At 42.3% G+C, this 22,048-nt stretch overlaps 1 protein-coding gene across 4 annotated transcripts; it reads right to left on the minus strand.

Moving 5' to 3' along the window:
- Positions 1 to 1,074: 1,074 nt before the first annotated feature.
- Positions 1,075 to 21,450, minus strand: CHMP4C (charged multivesicular body protein 4C). 4 transcript variants are annotated; one of them, XM_073550592.1, is made up of 5 exons: positions 21,088 to 21,450; positions 11,325 to 11,538; positions 7,338 to 7,452; positions 5,474 to 5,582; positions 1,075 to 2,277 (listed from the first exon to the last, which is right to left on the minus strand). In XM_073550592.1, exons 1-5 carry the CDS (start codon positions 21,290 to 21,292, stop codon positions 2,210 to 2,212), a joined length of 711 nt encoding a protein of 236 aa, XP_073406693.1. In that variant the 5' UTR covers positions 21,293 to 21,450; the 3' UTR covers positions 1,075 to 2,209. The 4 variants fall into 4 exon arrangements, with proteins under 4 accessions (XP_073406693.1, XP_073406694.1, XP_073406696.1 ...); XM_073550593.1 differs by having other exon boundaries at positions 1,075 to 2,274; positions 21,088 to 21,449; XM_073550595.1 differs by having other exon boundaries at positions 1,075 to 2,274; positions 11,325 to 11,502; positions 21,088 to 21,445.
- Positions 21,451 to 22,048: the final 598 nt, after the last annotated feature.

Genomic DNA, 22,048 nt, shown 5'->3' on the forward strand with positions numbered 1-22,048 from the left:
CTCTGTTCTTTCTTTTCCTCAGTACCAGTTACTGTGTTCTCAGTACCAGTCAGTGTGATCAGCAGTGCTAAATGGGTGTGGCTGGGGCATGGATATGGGTGTGACTAGTTGTGAAATGGGTGTGATCATGGTGTGGTCCAAAATTTGCCGCTATGCGCGCTGCAGCCTTTGTCTCTCTATCTCTTCTTAAAAAGTTGGGAGGTATGTAACAGCACCAACCTGACACTGTCTGTAGTTTACTTAGCAAAATCCTGCTGACAGGTTCACATTAAATTTAAAAAAATGTACAGATTTTATGCTGAATACCATAAAACACTTCAGCATTACCAGGAAAAGCTAAAAGTTTAGGAACTCATAGGCTGCATGCTGGGAGTTGTAGTCTTAAGGCCCCTTTACATTTAGCAATGCACCAGCGATCCCGACAACAATATGACCCGGTCAGGATCGCTGGTGCATCACTAAATGGTCGCTAGTGAGCTGCCACACAGGCAGATCTCACAGCGACGTAGAGTCGCAGCAGCGGTCGTTACTTACCTTTCAGACGCGGCGATCCTGACGTCCTCCCGCCCGCGTCGCTCGTCGGCGCCAGCAGGAAGCGCCCAACGAGAAATGGAACTGGACGATCTTGCGCGATCAGCGACAGACAGCGCGGGGAGCCGGTCGGAGGTAAGTATCACACATAGCGATATCGCTGCTGCGTCACAAAATCGGTGATGCTTTAGCAATATCGCTATGTGTAAAGGCCCATTTACTATAGCTTTAGACTCACACAATAGAGACGCCCTCCGTTAGGGATAACCTAACACTTATAAGACGTTTGTTGTATATAACACATTGTAGGTACAAACTGAAGCACAATAGTGTTTTATTAGGTCCAGCAAACAATAGAGAGCAGATAACCCTACAGCAAAATGCAACATGTAGAATAAAGACTTCATAAACCTTTCCTAATTGGAAATAAACTGTATAATGCTAGGCCTCCCTGTTCAATAAGAAAATAAATGTGTCTATTTGAAATAAGAAAAAAAAAAAAATATATATATATATATATATATATATATATATATATATATATATATAAAACACATTTATTGTATTGAAATTCAAACACCAAGAAAAAAGTCATGGAATTTTCTAAATCACAGGATGGCTAGACATGTTAATGATATTCAACAAATGAGAAAATGGGATCCAAATTTTCAAAACATTGTGATTTATCCAGTGTCAATTGTTAGTACCATGTGCAGAAAAACCCTCAATTACACATCTTGGCTGCTATCAATGAGGTCACTCTTGGTTGTTTGAGAAATGTTCTGTTACAGTGAATGCACTTGGACACCAAATTATCAAGATCCTCTGCTGGCAGCTCCCATTGAAATTGCCAACCAATGACTTCCCAGATGTGCTCGATGGGAGACAAGTCTGGAGACGGTGCAGGTGAGGGAAGCACTTTAGCAGGGTAGGCCAAGCAGGGTGCCCACAGTAGCACAAACAACATGTGGCCTGATGTTGTCGTGCTGAAGAGACTGGGACGCTTTGCAGAAATGGCCGTATCATTGGTTCCAAGATCAAATCAATATAAGCATTGCATTTCATTAATATGTCTATCCAACCTGGGATTTCCATAACTACATGTTCTTTTGTTGTAATTTCAATTTTGAGGAGATATAGCATATCTCATTTGCTATCCCTGAGCTACAGGAGAATATCACATGTATAGTTGTTATAGGTAATATTTCTCATACCATTTACATATCTGTACAAATCTGTATAAAGCGCAGGTCCCCAACCATTGACTGAGCCATTTTTGACTGAACAGTTATCAAATACATGTATTACATATGTACAATCTATTTACTGATGAGAGCTGATGAAATAATTAATAAAAAAGTTTCAGTGTAAAAAACCAGTCCACATGACATAAATGCTTTGTTAGTGTAACTCCAGGTGATCAGTCCAGGCTGTAGTGATCATTGCTAATAATCTCATCCTAACTCAGAAGCCGAGTGACAGTCAAACTGTTCTTAGCCTGCCGACTTCTTGTTATTTGGTGCTGACCTGGTGTCATGTTTCATTACTGCTGTCAAGGTCTTTGATTCCCAGTAGTCGGAGGAACTGTTACCAACTGGGGAGTTAAATACCGGAGGCTTGGGGGCACAAGTGGCTCTATGTGTACTGGTTGGGGATTACTGTCTTGTATACTTCCTGATTAGTTAGCCCAGGCCGCCAGCATCTGCATGTCATCATCCTCTTCCACCCTCTTCCTTGTCGATGCTGCTAGCAAAGAAAAAGTAAATAGTTGTTAACATAGAAATTCTATGTACATACATTTTAGTCATGCTAATTAAAAAAGTTATAAAAAAATCAAGCCTAGTGCTTGTTTGAAGGATCTGCTTTATAATGCAATGTTCTCCCTCAGGTTAAAGGATTTTGATGCATACTTAATGGAAACAATGGGTTGTTTGGTTTCTACATCCTTTATTTACCACTGTACATAACAGACAGAAGAATGAGAAAACAGTTCAATCTTCTAAGCTGATCCCACTGAACGGTTCAACAATTTACTCATTCGGTCCAGCACCATTTCGGCTTGATTTGTGTCCGAGGATGAACATTCAGCTAAAGTGTATTGTGTCAATCGGAGGCGGACCGAAGTGTGCCAATCAGCGTCCAGCAGTTGACATTGGTATGCTCATCAAGGATGGCATGGCAGTGACGTCATGTGCGTCAAAGTCAGCTTAAGGCTCAAGAAGAGGATGCACCATGTTGTGGGAGCGGAGGAAGATAAGAAGAATCTTTTTATATGTTGTGAAAGGAATGGGGGACATTATACAAGGAGAGGAACAGGGTGGAGGACCAGGAAAGAGCCTAGGATAGGGATTCCTATACAAGGATGGGCAACATTATACCAGTAAGGGGCCCAGGATGGGGGACATTACTTCAGAAAAGGGCCAGAACAAGGGACATTATTATAGAAAGGGGCTCAGGATGGGGACCTTATAAAGAAGGGGTCATGACGGGGAATATTATTACAAGAAGGGGACTGACAGAAGACATTATTACAAGAAGGGGCAAGGAAGGGGGACATTAACCCCTTAACGACCAGAGGTATTTTGGATTTGCATTTTCATTTTTTGCTCCCCTTCTTCCCAAAGCCATAACTTTAATTTTTTTGTCAAAATGGCCATTTGAAGGCTTGTTTTTTGCGGGACGAGTTGTACTTTTGAACTACACCATTGGCTTGACCATATCGTGGACTCGAAAACGGGAAAAAATTCTAAGTGCGGTGAGGTTGCAAAAAAGTGCAATTCCACAGTTGATTTTTGCTTTTTTTTTTTTTTTTTATCATGTTCACTAAATGCTAAAACTGACCTGTCATTATGATTTTCCGAGTCATCACAAGTTCATAGACACCAATCATGTCTAGGTTCTTTTTTATGTAAGTGGTTAAAAAAATTCCAAAATTTGTTAAAAAAAAAAAAATTGCTCCATTTTTCGTGATCTCAGGTTGGGTGATGGCTGGCGTGCCGAGCTGACGTTTTTAATAATACCATTTTGGTGGAGGTACACGATCTTTTGATCACCCATTATTGCATTTTAATGCAATGTTGCAGCGACCAAAAAAATGTAATTCTGGCATTTTAACTTCTTGTTACGCCGCTTAGCGATCAGGTTAATTCTTTTTTTATATTGATCGGGTGATTCTGAACGCAGTGATACCAAATATGTGTGTTTGATTTTTTTTTTTTTATTGTTTTATTTTGAATGGAGCGAAAGGGGGTGATTTGAACTTTTATATTTTTTAAAACTTTTTTTTTTTTTACTTTTTGCATGCTTCAATAGTCTCCATGGGAGACTAGAAACTGCACTTGTCCGATTGGCTCTGCTACATACAGGCGATGATCAGATCACCTGTATGTAGCATAATTGCTCTCTTGCTATGAGTGCCGACCACTGGGCAGCGCTCATAGCAATCTGGCAGTGACAACCATAGAGGTCTGCTAGAGACCTCTGGTTGTCATGTCACCTCATCGGTGACCTGCGATCACGTGAAGGGGTTCAACGATTGGCGGGATTTCCGGCGCGCTTGCCAGATGCGCAAGTTAAATGCCGCTGCCAGAATTTGACAGCGGCATTTAATGGATTAACAGCTGCTGGTGGATTGCGATTCCACCCACGGCTGTTAGAGGCACATGTCAGCTGTTCAAAACAGCTGATGTGCCGGGAAGGATCTGGGCTCAGGGCAGGAGCCCACATGAATGGGAGGGATTCCGACATCGGATTACTATGAGGCTAAGTGCACACGTAGCGGAACTCTCGCGGAAATTACCGCAAGAATTCCGGAATTCCATTCCGCGGGAAAATCGCATTTTAAATTCCCGCGATTTTCCCGCGGAAAAACTAGCATTTTGCAAGCGTATTTAGCTTGCAAAATGCTAGCGTTTTCCAAGCGATCTGTAGCATCGCTTGGAGAACTGATTGACAGGTTGGTCACACTCGTCAAACATAGTGTTTGACGAGTGTGACCAACTTTTTACTACTGAGGCCGCCTATGCAGCATCAGTAGTAAAAGATAGGATGTAAAAAAAAAATAAAAAATGGTGTTATTCTTACCCTCCGACGTCCCGCGCAGCCGTTCCCAGTAATCCTTTGCGAAAATGCTCGCGATGACGTCCGTTCTCGCGGGATCGCGATGTCTCGCGGTAATTCGCGATGACGTCGCGCGAATGACCGCGAGACTTCGCGATCCCGCGAGAACGGACGCCATCGCGGGCATTTTCGCAAAGGATTACTGGGAATGAGAGCGTGGAGAGAAGCCGGAAGACTGCGCGGGACGTCGGAAGGTGAGAATAACAATATTTTTTATTTTTAAATTCTATTTTTTACAGGGATATGGTACTCAGAGCCCGGAGGACAGTCTCCTCTCCTCCGGACCGTGGGTACCATCCGCAATTGTTCTGCTTACTTTCCGCATGGTGTGCACAGCCACATGCGGGAAGTAAGCGGAACAATGCATTCCTATGGGTGCGGGATAGCCGCGATTCCGCAAATTAATGAGCATGCTGCGGTTTTTACCGCGAAGCGATTCCGCCGCGGTAAAAACCGCAGCATTAGCACAGCATTGCGGAATCCCATAGGAATGCATGGGATGCTTATTTTTCGTGGCAAAATCGCGCGGTTAAAACCGCCACAGAAACGCGAAAAAAACGCCACGTGTGAACTCGGCCTTACACCCAACGTCGGAAAGAAGAGTGTAAGTAGAAGATATTTATGCAGTTATAGGATCTATACTGCTACAAGGGCTCATACATCTGACCAATATGCAGGCAGGGGCCCAGGTCTAAATTTTGCACGGAGTCCAATGGACTCTAGTTACATCACTGGCTACATGCAAAAAAGGTTTGGTGTGAAACCCCACTCATAAATGTAAATGGAGCTCTCCTAAGCATTATTTTAATGACAGAGCTGTTACCTGGTCTGGCTGGCAGTTTTGTGGATGGCACACTTGGTAACGTGACACTTGACATATGTTTGTTCAGGTCTTCTTGTTCCAGTTCTTCTAATTCTGCCAATAACTCATCCTGTAAGAGTCAGGAATAATCTTCAGGGCACATTATATAAAGCAGACATCTTACGTAACACTAACCAATCAGGAACATTTTGCAACACAATATAATTATCGAGCATCTTATATAAATAATTACGTAATCTATAAATATGTGACTGTTTTAGAAATGTACAAATGTACAGCTTAGCACATGACCTATCTGCCAGGTTGTTCTAGAGTCGCTCCTTCTCGCACCAATAAACTATGTCGGTTGCTCTATTTTCTGATTAATATATGATTAGGTAAAATCAGATTGTTGGGCTACAAGAAATCAGATGGTCAGTCCGCTCCTGGCAGTCTGTTCCCAGTGGTGGCTGGCTGCTCAGATGATTGCCAATAGATGTGATCTCTTAAGAAAGGGTTCTCCAGTTGGAACAACTTCTCCAATTCTCAGATATTATGGATCTATTAATTCTCAATTAATTAATTACATGAGTATCCAATGCATAGATCTCTCTTTGTCTTTTAATATACGTTAGTTCTTAAAGAACCACTCCAGCAGTATTTTTTTTCAGGGCTGGTGTTTCTACTGTAAGGTCCCTGCCCCCGGTCTTATATTCACCTTCCGGCATCTTCACCTTTTTTCGGCGCTGCCCCGGTCCTACATCGCCATCTAGTGGCCACAGCTTTTGCCTGGCTGGAAGTCAGATGCTACATCACAAGCTCTCAAGGCAAGTCTGAGAGCCAGAACGAGGCCAGAAAGAGGCTCTCATAGACTTGTATTGTAAAGTGACCTCTGGCTCGTTACATGAAGCGCTGGAGCGATCCAGCAGGTCACAAACCAGAGACCGACGGGAGCAGCAGTGATAGAAGGTGAACACGGCGGCAGGTGAGCCTAAGAGTTGGGGCAGGGACCTTAGATTAGAAGCAGCATTCTAACGTTGTAATAAATAAAAATGATGGAGTATGGCCTTAAAATGCTATGGGGTTATAGATATCCACTAGTCACTCCACTCTCCCTTCAGTCCTATTTGCTGCCCAGTGTGTGTATTAACGTGGAATCCTGTAATCCGCCTCTAATAGCAGAGACAACAAGACGGATTACAGGACGTTTGAGCTTATATTTGTTTGTTATTTGCAGACTGGAGATGTGAGCTTTCAGTTTAGGGTGGAAAGGTTGTTAAAAATTGAGTGTATGGTAGGGAGTGAGAGAATGAAAGTGCTAGCAACTATGGTTCTGGCAGAATACTGATGTAAACTTCTATTTATGTACAAGCCACATTAAACATAACAAAAGGTAATATGCCATTACCAATTCCAGGAGAGCTCCTTCATGCCATTAAGTGATAAAATTCTAGCTGCCTTCACTTGTCACCCAGCGGAGCACTCCACAGCTTCCTCTACTGTATAGTGGCCGCGGCTGAGTACTACATATCCGCCCCTTATAAAATCAATAAGGGATGAATATGCAGTACCAGTCACAGCCACTATACGGTAGAGGGAGGTACGCTATGCAGCTCCATAACTAAGCTGACACTGAGAAGAGCTGATGGGCGCGGGTGCTGAGTTTTGCACCTCCACCGATCAGACATTGATGAACTCTCCTAAGTATAGGTCATCCATCTTAAATTGGTGGACAACCGCTTTAAATGCGTAATTATTTGTTACAAAACTCGATAATCATTGAGCGAAATAACATTTTTACAGAGCGGTTTACTTGATCTACTATAAAAGTATAAAAGAATTCCACTAACAGACACAAATCCTGAAGTTTGTCACCAGCACTTACCTCATCAAACTCTTCACCTAAACCAACGGGGCGAGAAATGGCATTCGAAATTTCCTCTGCAACATCCTGTTGTGCATGGATGTCTTCCATCAAATCATCAATCTTATCCAGATCCCTGCAGGGAACAACATTTCACATATTAGTAAGAAATATAATCACAAAAATCTATAGAAAAAGAAACTTCGCGTCGCAGTTGGAGCTTCTATTGCTCTTGTCCACGAAGAATGAATGTGTCCTTAATTAAACCATGAATTCTGCCATTGGCCGGCTCCGAGAATTCTATCATCCTTACTGGTAAGAGCACAATAGAGCGCTTTTATTTCTCTGGCCCTAGAATAGTCTTTGTATAATGGCCACATGAATCAATATTGCCGTGAGTTCGGTGCTATCTGTATTCTCCAGAATGATCAAAAATAACAAGGAGTTAAGAGATATTTTATCGGGCGGCTGAGAGTAGATATATCAATATGCGGCATACGGTTGAGAGCGAACACAAAGCAAATATATCACAAATTATTCTGGGATGATGGAAAATGGCTAAAATAGGGGAAAATTCCTACCAAATGCTGAGCGATTGCCTTAATGGCTGTTATCGCATAGCGCAGGCACAGGGGTAATTATTATACACTAGATGGAGGCCTGATGCTATTGCATCGGGAGGGCGGTAATGTGACGATGAGGGGAAGGCTTTGTAGTGTTGAGAATCTCTCCCCCCATGTGCTCACCCGTCTATCCACTCTCTCTTTCCCCATGTACTGATTTCTCCCGTCTGTGCTCTCTTCTTTGACCTGTCTACCCCATGTGCTATCCCCCTTGTCTGCTGTCTCTCTCCCCTCATGTGCTGTCCTGATGGAGCTGTCTTCCCCCTGTGCTCTGTCTCTCTCACCTCTATATCTGACTGTGTACAGAACATACCACAGCTCCTGGGCAGGGGAGGAAGCAAAAGACAATACTGACATTACAGCAGGAGATCGCAGAGGATACATTTTGTGAGGTAAAATATTGTTTAAAAACAGTCAGTGAACTATTTTACCTCAAAAAATGAATCCTCTGTGATCCCCTGCTGTAATGTCAGTATTGTCTTTTGCTTCTTCCCCTGCCCAGGAGATGTGGTATGCTCTGTACACGGTCAGACACAGGAATTTTTAAAATGAACTTTCGTTTGTGGGAAAATCCCTTCAATGTGACCGGCTTCCTCTGCCTGTAAACACGTCACGCATCTGCCGCCGGGATCAGCCGAATGATTCACTGCACCCGCGCGGAATTCGCACAGGCGCAGTGCGACGTGTTCCGCTGGTGGTACTGCACAAGAGGCTGCGTGAGTGTCTGTGTGTGGTGCGTATGGCGTATAGAGTGTGTGTGGTGCGACAGTGTTCCGCTGGTGGTACCACGCAATAGGTTGGTACCAGCAGCAGTTTCCATATCGAGACACCCATCACTTGGGTGTCCCAATATGGCGGTCGGTGAACTTCCTCCGCTTGGAATTCTGGTATACGGTGACATCTGGACAGAACAGGAAATGAAAACATTACAAGGCAATTATATAAATAGATTTAGGTTTATATTTTTGTAAATGAGCACAGAGTACTACAGATGTAGCCAAAAGTTTTGACACTGAAACAAATTTTGGGTTCTATTAATTTTCTGCTTCAGTGTTTTTACGTCTTTTAGACATATGTTTCTCTGGTTACTGAAGTACAATTATCAGCATTTCAGAAGTTTTTAAACTTTTAGTGACAAATACATTAAGTTTATGGGAAGACTCAGTATTTCTAGGGTTGACGGCCCTTATTTTTCAAGACCGCTACAATTCACCCTGGAATCTGGATGTTAACTTCTGGACCAAACCTCCGATAGGAACATCTCCCAACGATCCAGGAACAATTCGGAGATGAACACTGCTTTTCCCAGCATGATGGAGACCGTGTCACAAGGCAAGTGATAACTAAGTGGCTCGGGGAACAAAACATTGACATTTTGGGTCCATGACCTAGAAACTCCCCAGATCTCAATCCAATTGAGAATCTGTGGTCAATTCTCAAAAAATCAAGAAGCAGGTGGATAATCAAAATCCAAGATATTTTGATAAACTCCAAGCACTGATTAGTCCAGAATGGGTCATCGATAAGGATTTGGTCCAGAAGCTGAGATACAGCCATCAGGGCGAAGGCCGCAAAAAGGTATAAAACGCTTCTGAATGTACTTCAGTAACCGTAGAAACATCCGACTAAAAGATATAAAAAACTAAAGTAGCAAACTGTGAAAACACCAAAAATTTGTGTCAGTCTCAAATCTTGTGGCCACGACTGTACAAGTCTTGTGAACCCCTGGCTGTTAGATCCTGTGGCAAATATTAATGGGCTCAAAGTCCAAATACATTCATGAGGAAACTCAAATCACAAATAATGCCATGTAGGCAAACCCTCTCCACTTGTCTTGGCCCTGGCTAAAGGTGAGCTGAGGACATATGATGGCAGCTCAGTGGTTGGACCAGACATAGACATTCAATTGCATCATGTCTTGAAGCCAATAAGATTGGCATTAAACTTAATTATACCTACAGCAAAAAAAAAGTTTTCTGATTCCAAAATAATCATGTACCACTACATACTATAAACTACCAACTGCCAGCATTCTCCATCTTTTCCACGAGCTTGTTCTGACTATTCTCCAGGAGAGCCTGTAACTCTTACATCTGTCTTTTTCTGAGATCTTCTCATATGTGTTTTGTCATCAAAAATCATCCAAGTTGAATGAGCAACTAAACAAAAAGCCTAGAAAAGGCAATCACTGCTACATTTTTAATTAAACCAAACCGCAAACATGATTTTTATCCTGAGAAACACCCAATGGTGTTAACTACAATGCATGAGCTACTTATGAGGTGTAATAATATGGTATATTGGGGGAGGACTCATCGCGTGTGCAGCTTGTGTACTTATCTATGAGTTTGGTCAGCAAGTAAACCCAATACCACCTTGTAGGATAATCTGCTAATGATCTAAGATGCTCACAGTTACTAAATTACTAGTGGAATGAAAACAATTCATCAGAGAAAACTACACCATTGAGGGATATATAGGTGGCATCCAAATGATCACCATATTCTCTGTGCAGAATCTGAGGGCAATGTGCTGTTTTTACTCCGACCTGTCTGTAACAGATTATTGTGTTGTAAAGAGAATCTGTCAGTATGATCAACTCTCCTACTATATGGGCACGCAAGTCATAGAAAGTTGAATAAAATGATACCTTAATATCTGCGATCCGATGTATTATTCAAGAGAAATCCATATTTTTCTTAATATGTAAATAAGCTGTTAAGATCTATGGGTCGGACATAGTTCTCCCTGAGAATCTGCCTCTAGGGCTTATTGTAAATGAAAGGGGTGAGTTACCAGTATGAGACATGTAATGACAGACAGTCTGCTCTCCTGATCTACATGTCTCATACTGGTAACTCTCCTTTCATTCATAATCTCTGGAGGCAGATTCTCAGGAAAATCTATATCCGGCTCATAGCTCTTAACAGCTCATTTACATATTAAGAAAAATGTGGCTCTCTCTGGAATGAGACATTGGATCACAAATATCGAGGTATCATGTCATTCAGCTTCTTATCACCCACATGGATATATAGACAGTTTACTAGGGTTGATCCTACCGACTGATTCCCTTTGAGTTTTCATAATGCAGATTGCTGCTAATCTAAAAAAATGCAAAGAATCTCTTACATTCACCAAAATGTTCACTTAGGACTAAGCTAAATGTTGGAATGAACTGACTTTAGCCCATACACCACTAATGGTAAGCATGCATAGCATAAGTATAACTTCTAGGGTAGCAGGCATAGCAATGGCAAAATAGGACTATTTTTTCCTTACTCCTTTTCTGTGACATTATTGTATTATCTTTGCACTGTGATATTATTCCAAGCATTGCTATTGGGTCCATAGATTCTTCGTCCTGTATACAGGCCATACTTACATGTTTTGGTGCACTGTTTTCATGGCTTTAGCAGCATAGCCCATGTTTTTCAAAACCTCTGTGTTAGTGTGGGAATTCTCAAGAGCTTCTCTCTGGAACTCGATTGTGGACAGTGTCCCATCTATCTGTGTTAATTGCTTCTCCAGTCTCTTCTTTCTTTTCAATGCTTGTAATGCAGCTAATGAGAGAAACACATTCCTCCTGTAATATAAGGCTGGACAAACAAGCAATAACTATAAACATTACGACAAACTATTCTTACACAGCGCAGTGCAGACCTAAGGGACCTTAACATGGCATTCTGGCATAATTGCAGGTGGGCAGCATTTCAGCATACAGCTAGGTCCAGAAATATTTGGGCAATGACTGAATCTTTGTGATTTGGGATCTGCATGCCAACATTTTTTATTTAAAATAAAACAGCTGAACTGCAACTGAAGTGTAGACTTTCAGGTTTAATTAACCCCTTCACGACATGTGGCATACATTTACATTTTTGATCTTAATGATTTTTGTTTTTCTTCCATTGAGAGCTCGTTTGACCTCATGTTGTGGATTCACAGAAACAGGTTCCTAATACAAATGCCACACCTGGAATCAACTCTAGACCTTTTACATGCTTAATTGATGATGGAATAATGAGAGAATAGTCCAGTGGTTCCCAAACTCCAGTCCTCAAGGACCTCAACAGGTCATGTTTTCAGGATTTCGATAGTGTTACACATGTGAGAGAATTCCTGATGCCTTACTGATACTTCCATCACCTGTGAAATACTAAGGAAATCCTGAAAACCTGACCTGTTGGGGTCCGCGAGGACTGGAGTTTGGGAACCACTGGAATAGCCCATACAGCCCATTAAAGAGCTTTTGAGATAATTGTCCAACTACTTTGGGTCTCTTTAAAAAGAGGCAGATACATATTAAAGAGGTTGTCCACTAGTTTTACATTGATAACCTACCCTTAGGATAGGTCATCAATGTCTGATCGGCCGGGGCCTGACTCCCAGCACCCCCACCGGTTAGCTGTTATCAGTGTTCTAACCAATAGGAAGTGGATAAGTAGTACGCTATGGCGATCACTACAAATAGACGGAGCAGCTCGGGAAGTACGCTTCCACCCGGTGTCTGCCGCCACCAATAACAGTTGATTGGTGCTTTAAGACCATGTTGATGACCAAAATATATTCAACATACATTTATATAAATGGCTAAAATGCCAAAACTAGTGTCACTGTCCAAATATTTACGGATTTAACTGTTGTGAGGGGGTGGTTGAAGATTCCCACTCCACACTCCTTCTATAGCTGTTTTAGTAGATATGATTACCTGTGTAAACATAAAAGATGTTATTGGTGTTTTAGCCACTAGAAGGCAGCGGTTTGCAGATTCATACGACTGTCACCTGAATGTCAGTTGGCACACATGGAAATAAGCAGTTTGAGCCGCCCCCAGCGACAGTTGGAAAACTGACAGATGACAGAGTTGCAGGCAGCCATCTTGGAGAGCAGTTAGTAAGAGACAGATGTGACAGGAGCACAGGAGTGTTAAGATGAACAGGTGTGTGCAGTGTGCTACTGTTCCTGTGATTCCTGCCAGAGAAGGAGAATCACGTTACAGAATTGTAATTTTAGAGAATTAAGTTTGTGAATCTCTACGCTGCACTGCTGCAGGGGCCACCTCTTGCACTCCTCTACACCCTTGTTCTGGGTAATTCCCGGTTACCGCATTAGTATAAAACAGCAAAAAGAGCAAAGAGGTTTACCCATACAGGCCTCCAGACAAATGCACTATCAGGATGCAGTGGACCCATATAATTAAGATGACAACACAGGTGCAAGAATACCGATAATAACAACCGCTCGCAGCCTACCAATATATGGAGGGGGAGGTTGCCTGGTATGTTAATGCACAAACAAAACACTTGTATGCGGCGCTGTGGAGATCTTTGACGCAGGTTACGGGCTCACGTATTTTGGTCAAAATATCAGCTAATACTCCACATTTTTTAATGTGTTTTTTTGCACTTTTTATTCGGGGTGCAGTTGGGCCCATTTGGTCTTGTAAACTGCGGTGTCTGTTCACATGGCATGCATTTTGATAGCGCTGGGCCAGCCCGCCTGAGCTAATAGAAGGGTGTCACTACTAGGCTGGCCTGGATGCTGTGCATGGCCATAGTGTGAACAGCGCCACATACAAGTGTTTTGTAGTGCATTAACATACCAGGCAACCGCCCCCTCCATATATTGGTAGGCTGCGAGCGGTTGTTATTATCGGTATTCTTGCACCTGTGTTGTCATCTTAATTATATGGGTCCACTGCATCCTGATAGTGCATTTGTCTGGAGGCCTGTACGGGTAAACCTTTGCTCTTTTTGCTGTTTTATATTATTGGTGGACTTTCAAGTCCTCTTTCTGTGCTGTATCAGCCCGGTTACCGCATTAGGCAAAACCACAGATCAGGAAAATTATAGTGTACCGATAGACCTAGCCCCGATCAGGTTGGACCTCTGCGCTGCCCAGTAAGTTCTATGTGTGATAGTCTGTATTTCTTTCTTGCCGATTCCAGGGTAATACGGTTTTCGTTGTTAGTGAAAACTAGTTCCTCAACAAATTGCCTAGTGATGTTCTTTGTCCTCGGCCCGCTGTATTCTGGGAGAGACCACCCCGGTACACGGTCTACACTGTATTTCAAATTTATGTTATGCTTAGAAAATGTTACAGCTGGCCCTCTGAGGCAAAGTGCAACACTGGAAATTTTTACTAACCATGCCCCTGCTGGAAGCCAAGCCCTCATGTCCATTTTCTATTCCCAAATGAACAAGTGAAAATCCTTCCAGAAGTGCTACTTTTTGGGAGGTTAATGCAGCGCCATGGAGATTTGTCAATTCCCTTTTTTGTCCAGTAGTCTGCTGAACATTCCAAGAGGCTTGACAAAAATGATCTATGTAAAGTACATAAAAAACTCAATTTATTTGGGATTGGATTATGCATATAACACATTGCGCCTGTATTCTCTAAATGCACAGATGGACCGTCATAATGATGGGATGGACATGCCACCACCTCCCGCTGGTGTTCTTTCTCCTCTTTTAATTTGTGAACATAAACATGGTAAATGGAAAACTAGCAGAAATACTATGGCTCGAGCAGCTGTTCAGCTTTTATGTGTATGATTGACACACAAACACGTACACGCCAATGTTGCTGCAACTAATAGTTTTAGACATTTTATTGTCTGATATAAAACTTGACTTTTGTACTCGTATACAGAACAATCATAGTCCAATAAATAATCTTGTAAATGTTGCTTTAAAAGTAGTCTGACTGGTCATATCCATACTCTACAGGCCCAGGGTGTGACTACTGAGCTGTAATAACGCAAACTAGTCTTATTTCCCAACACAATTACGGTCAATAAGTGGGATAAGAACAGTATAAGTCTTCCACGAAAGATGCTTAGGGGTAATAAGAGACATCTTGAGGGTTAAGCCAAAGATTTATGACTTAACTAAATTTTATATACCTACTAAATAAGACCATTTGTCAACTTTGCAGATTTTTCAGAAAAAATTGAATTGTGGCGAATAAATTCACATGAATTTCAATATTGGAAAGCTTATAATTCCTAACAAAATACAAAAGGGAGATGAGAAAGTAAGAGAACTAAGCTAACTTTAGGATCTTACACTCTACAGGAGGAAAAGAACAGCATTGACCATAAGAGCTTACACATTACAGAAGAGAGGGTTCCTCACTGACCGTAAGAACTTAGACTCCTCGGAAGAGAGAGGACCGCACTGACCATAAAAGCTTACAATCTACAGGAGAGAGGACCGCACTGACCATAAGACCGTGCACTCCTCAGAAGAGAGTGGAACGCACTGACCATAAAAGCTTTCACTCTACAGGAGAGAGAGGGCTGCACGGCCCATAAGAGCTTACATACTATAGGGGAGAGTGATGACCATGCTAACCATAAGCACTAACACTCTACAGAAGAGAGGAGACCCTGCTGATTATAAGGGCTGACATTACAGAAGAGAAAGTGAGAGAGATGAAGGACCCAACTGACAATAAGAACTTACATTCTACAGGAGAGAAAGGACACCGCTGTCCATAAGAGCTTACACTCTACAGAATAAAGAGGAGCCTGCTGATTATAGGAGCTGACAATCTACACGACAGAGAGCGAGAGAGGACCCTGCTTACTGTAAGAGATTACACACTGCAGAGAGAGATGATCCCGCTGACCAGAAGAGCTAACACTCTACAGAAGACCAGGACCTTCCTGATCATAAGAACTGAAACTTTACAGAAGTGAGAGAGACTTACCCAGTGACACTGGAGATGGATATGTACGCTGGTGTTCAAACTGTGCTCCACTGGGAACCGCAGATCTGTGATGGTGTGGGAGGAAGGGCCCCCGCCGAGTGTCCGGGCCGGAACCAAGGGGACCATCATCTAGGTTCCAGGGGAGTCTGTTTTCAGGGAGCAGAATTAAGGAACGGACCGCTGAGACTGACAGGTTGGTTGGGGGAGGAGCCTATATAAAAGGGGCGGAGGACGCTGGTCAGAGTGAGTCAGCAGAACGGGAGAGAAGGAGCAGGAGACCGTGGGAGCACCTTAGAGCCAGAACCACGAGCAGAAGCCAGAGAGGAGGACAGAGGCAGGAGGGAGACTCACGGTGGACTGCAGAAAGACGGCGCCGAGCCGACCGTCAGAGAACTGCTGCTTCACTCCAGCCCGCGACCGTTGCCGCCTTACTCCTGCCCGTGGCTGCGACCTGCCTGCAGCCACCCGCAGCCGTTGCCGCCTTGCCCCAGCCTATCAGATATTGACAGCAGCAATCAACATTTTAATATATTAAGAGGTTAAAAATGTTGATAAGAGTGCTTCTTTATTGTAAGCATGTGAGAGCCTCACTGTGAGTCTCATACACTGACATTGAGAAGTGACCTCCTTTCTGCCGAGCAGGTAATGGAGTAACTTGGCCAATCAGAACTGCCATCATGCGTGCAGAATAGGATCAAAGTGGTGTTTGGAACAGCAGAAGATGGCGATCGGTATGTATTTTACTCCTAACAGTGTACATACATTAATGATACCTAACCTATCCGGTGGTGAAATAAAAAAAAAAAAAAAAAAAAGTGGTGTAGTACTTACTGTTTTAACCCTTTACCAACAAATAAAGTACTGGTACGTCATATGCCAGCTCCCTACTTTTGATGCACATCAAGGCGGCATCTATCACCGAACATGACAGCTGATTTATTCTGCCATCATGTGCTGCTAACAGCCACAGGTGGAGAGGAGATCCGCCCGTGGATGTTAACTTGATAAATCCTGCTGTCAATTTCTGACAGAAGGAATTAACACGTGTTGGCAGGGGGTCGCATCATTCCACGTGCCCATCGGTGCACCCGTGATTTGACAGCGGAGTGCCGATGTGTTGCCATGACAGTCAGGTGTCAGCTGATGACCCCCATGACTGTCATTACAATTCTCCTATGAAAGCCAGCATTTATCTGACATTCATAGGAGAGACAGTGATCTTCTCCGTACATAGCACAGGCGATCAGTCCATCGCAGCTTCAAATCCCCCAGGGTCTATTAAATACAAGTAAAAAAATAAAGTTTTTAAAAATAAAAAATTAAAAATACAAGTTCAAATCATCCCCCTTTTGCCCATTAAAAATAAAAATTAAAAATTTTTTTTTAAAAAATTCACATATTTGGTATCGCTGCATTCGTAAAAGTACGACAAAATGTAAAATAAATCAATTACCGTAGACTGATAAACAGCTTAATGAGAATAAAATCGAAATGCCAGAATTACGTTTTTGGGCTGCTGCAACAATGCATTTTTGGTATCTGTGTACTTATGGTATATTGACCTGGAGAATCATGTTACCAGGTCAGGTTTACTGTATAGTGAACAGTGTAAATAAAACACCCAAAAAACAATTGTGAAATTGTACTTTTTTTTACACTTTCAATGCACTTGGAATTTTTTTTTCCGGCTTTCCAGTGCATCACATGTTAATATGCATGAATGTCATTCAAAAGTACAACTTTTAAAATCAAACCCTCATACGGCTATAGTAACAGAAAAATTAAAAAAAAAGCTATGGGTCTTGGAAGAAGAGGAAGAAGAAAATTAAAAAAAAAACGAAAATCAATTAGATATGTCTGGTTTTTATATGAGTCAAAAATCAAAATCACCCATACAAGTGTCTGGGTCCATGAAAATCACTATGAACTGTCCATGGGCTATCCGTGATTAACAATGTAATGGTGGGTTGGACAAGTTTTGCATTTTATTTTGCATGCAAAAAAATCCATGAGGAGACACCAATTGTAAAAACAAACACAGACAGTCAAGTGCTACACTTGGCTGTCAGTGACAGTGAATGGAGGAGCAGGGTGCATAGATGACCACCACTTAATTCAACCAGGGGACTCAGAGTCCCTGCTTTTCTAATCAGCGGAGGTGCCATCTCACTGTGAATTGACAGTATTTGCTATATGTTTTTAGCTTGGTTGTATTAGCCATTATTTAATGAAGATTAATTTCTATCATGAGCATAAGTCTGTTGTTAGGGCACAAATAAAAAAAATGGACGGGTGTGATGAGTCATATATTTTTTTTTACATCATGTGGACAGCCGGGTCCGTGAGACATTAAGTTGTGTCACCTGTTGCACTATGGGAAGAAGGCAAGTTGTAAAAAATAATGTGATACACTGTGCTATATTCTGCTTCCAAACCTTGTGTCCTTACATTTATGTGGTTGATTCTTGGACTCGTACACCCTGCCAAAACATTTACAGATCAAGTACAGTACACCTCCTCATGTCAATTCTACTGGCTTTCAGCAGGATAATGCCTTCCTCCTGTCACGCTGAGACAACTGTCTAGCTCTCACTTGACAAACGGTGTTGACTTGGGTCTGAGATCTGAGAATCCAGAAGCTATCTAACATCTCTAGAATGTCTTGGAGAAAGAATATGATCAAGTTGTAAATTACAGGACTCCTAGGATCTGCTGTTAACATCTGGCAGATCCTACACCAACAGGTCAAAGCAGTTTTAATGAAAGCAGGTTGCGGGATGCAATGACAAACAAGAGGCAGAGCAAGGGTTAACAAATTTAACAGTTTAATCCAACAGAATATTAAACTCCTCGCAGAGATATAAATGGTTAAAGAGTAGATAGTAGAAACAACAAATGCAGAATAACAGCAGTCCAATTGTCAAACTTATTGTGTCCTTTATGTTCCTCCTCCGCAGATGATCCCGCAGGGGTTGTGGCGCCGGCCACGGCCGGGAAGATGTCCAGCGAGAGAGTTCTTTAAACAATGATCCGTCTTCTGGCGACAGCGGTCGGTCTCCGGTACCTTCCGCTGAGCCCCTAGTCCATGTACTTGTGCGGTTCAAAGCAAAATGGGATGCAGCACTCTCGGAGTTAACCGCAGGCTGGCGTAGCGCAGATGGCAGGGAAGGCCGCAAACGAATGTCCGGTACTCTGCCTTCTCTCCTCCTCACGGGTGCAGTACTCACAGTCTCTGGGTGCTCGTCACCTCTCTCTCATACATTCCCGCTGGTGGCGATGGGAGCCGGCAATCGCAGCCTGTCGCAGCATCGGTGCTCAGGAGACTGAGCACGCTGCTCACCCTGCTGCGCGCTGCCTGTTCGCGCCAAAGACCCCTGCCTCTGCTCGCACTTTTATTTTTATATCGCTCCTCCTACCTGGATCATGAGGTTGGTCGTGTCCTTCATTCCTTCCCCCAGGCAACATGGGAGGCAGCCTCAACAGTTCCGGACCCGGCTCAGCAGAGGTACCCGCAGCCCGGTCTTCCTCCTTACACTAACATCTGCCAGATCCTTCACCAACAGGTAAAAACAGTTTTGACAAAAGGAGCCTACACAATGTTTGCATGTTGGTTTAAATTAGCGGTTGGTTCCCCAGATACACGTGTACTTATATACTAATATATTGTTCAAAAACAAACAAATGATCTTAGGTTTAATTGAATGCCTCTAATTATAATTGTGTGGTCCAGTATTTAGGCTGCAGCACCCATGATGGTGTATGCAAAACTGAACCGTGATTGATTGGAAACTTCTTTTGGTGGTGGTCCAAGTATATGGACCTCAAGCAATTAGCCACAGCTCTGTGAGAAAAGGTCTTCAACCACACTACATGCTTTCGCTATGCCAAAATGGGTGAATACTCCACCATCAAGGACCACTGTGTCTGAAATACATTTGAAATGGTACGCCACCATGAAACACAGCCATCACTTACAAGAACTACAGCCAGGCTGAAGTCACATTAGCATATAGCATCGGATGCGATATACTAATGATCCTCCGCTCCAGCTCTGTTGCGAACGTGATTCGAGTGTCAGTGAACTGTGCTTCGATCATCTCACATGAGAGATTCGGAGGAAACTGGGAAAGTGATTTCCTTATGTTCCCCATTGCCTGTCTCGGCGTATATCTGATAGTACTGGGATGACATCCGAGTGCGGTATGTTTCATACACACCCCTAGACTTGTATGGGTGCGATTGAGCCGAGTCTCACTGCAAATCGCAGCAGTTCTCTTATGCCGAATTGGCATGAGAAAATAATCACAGTTCTGAGCTGCCCCATAGTATAACACTGTCCGATAAAGCATCAGAGAGCACTCGGCCGTGTTATAAGTTCGTATGAGCGAGTCCTCAATGAGATATCAGCAGGGAATTAAAATTTTATTTGAGTAAGGGCTTGTTCACGTAAAAAAAAAAAAGAACGTATTCTACATTAACAGAAAAAATGGGAAAGATTTCTAAAATTGCATTCACATAGTAGGGTTTGTTTCTCCTTGCGATTTTTACCTCTGTTTAAAAAATAAAAAATGCAGTTTTTCTTCATTGAGATCAAAATGGCTTAGCAATAAAAACTGCAAAAAAAAACAGATAAAAATGCACCAATTATATGTGTAATTTACGCTGTGGTTTTCAGGCCATAGCCTGCGTTTTTCATCAATGCTACATATAAACATAACCTACAAGAGATTTTCCCACAATGACAACTTAACAGGAGGAAAGGGCAAAGGAGATGCAATTTATCCTGAATTTTCAGGATACACAGGAGGCATTCTTCACATCAATGAGTACAATGATAGGGATACTAATCTTTAGTTTTAGTGGTTTTAGGTTTCCACCTACGTAGACAAAACATGAATACTCTTACTCCAGGATACTATTTCACTACCCAATTCTCTTCTTTAGCAAAGCATATCCATTAATAATCCATTAGAAGACATTCATGTATTGAAAATCTTAGGACATGTACATTGAAGGCGATATTTCTCCCAGCAGAGGTTACGAAGCGTAATTGTAGTGCATTGTCTATAATCACAAAGTTATAATAGAAGGAAAACAAGGCACGCCTTTCCTGATGGGCCTAAGAATAGACCTGGATCTTAAGACTGATGTTTTCTTAAAATTCCCTGGGTTTACTTAACCCCATGTTCTGAGGAACATATTTATTATATAAGAGTTAAGTAGGAAAAATTCCAATGTGACAAAATAAAGGAATAAATCAGTTGGTTTTTAGGTTCAGATATTGTGATAGGAAACAGTCTAATTCAGAAAACAATCTTAGAGTTATTAGAAAGCGCTATAAAAAGTTTTCTAACCTATATATGTGTTATTTACTAGAGAAGACGAGACCTCAGACAGGTGAGGGTTAGGGTTCAGACATGTCCACCTCTTACCTCTCTTGTCCTTGGTCCCGTGCCTTCTCGCCGTAGCCAGCTCATGTTCTATTTTCTTTTCCAAGTACTCCTGTTTTTTGGTTAACATTTCCTCAGTTTCCCGGAGCCTGAATAAAGCTTCCTGAGGACTCGCACCCCCTTTACGACTTTTTGAAGAGGAACCAGACCCTCCAGAGGACTTGAAAAACTTGGTGATCTTACTCATTGTTGTATATGATGTTCTGACTCGTCCCAGTTAGCAATATTTATCCAGTGCTTAACGATATCCTTCAGAATGAGCTCTGAATGCAGAGAAACATCCACAGATCTGATCTCGTAGTCAGACACCTGTCATTTCCTGTCAAGTAAAACTTGAATGGCAACTTCCAGCAGACCAACCTGGGATACTGGGTGGAGCGAGTAAGAAAATAGTCAAGTGACTGATTACGTAGACGAATACCTGGCAGATCATATGACACTTTGCTAATAGCCCATAGTGAGTGACAGATGGGAGTTTCCTTCACTCCCTGCAGCACAGAATATGGCATAAAAAAAACTAAGAGTCAATAATTAACATTCAGACATGAGATTCATAATTGTGTTTAAGGGACAATTCAGCCTTTTATTCTTAGGCTATGTTCAGACGTTCAGTATTTGGTGAGTATTTAACTTCAGTATTTGAAAGCCAAAATCAGGAGTGGAACAATTAGAGGAAAAGTATAAAAGAAAAAGGTCAACCTCTTCTGTATTTATCACCTTCTCCTGGTTTTGGCTTACAAATACTGATGTAAAATATTGAACATGTGAATGTGACCCTTATGATAAACCACCAATATTAGATCAGTGAGGGGCCCACTATCGGCACCCTCTCCGACGAGCTGTTTGAGGGGACTGTGCTACTTGTGTGTGTGATGTAACCTCTTTAATAGTGTTGAGCGATACCATCTGATACCCTAAAATATCGGATCGGATGGTATCGGCC

Source organism: Dendrobates tinctorius, unplaced genomic scaffold, assembly GCF_039654945.1.
Source record: "Dendrobates tinctorius isolate UK_male_01 unplaced genomic scaffold, ASM3965494v1 ptg000165l, whole genome shotgun sequence".
NCBI lineage: Eukaryota > Metazoa > Chordata > Amphibia > Anura > Dendrobatidae > Dendrobates > Dendrobates tinctorius.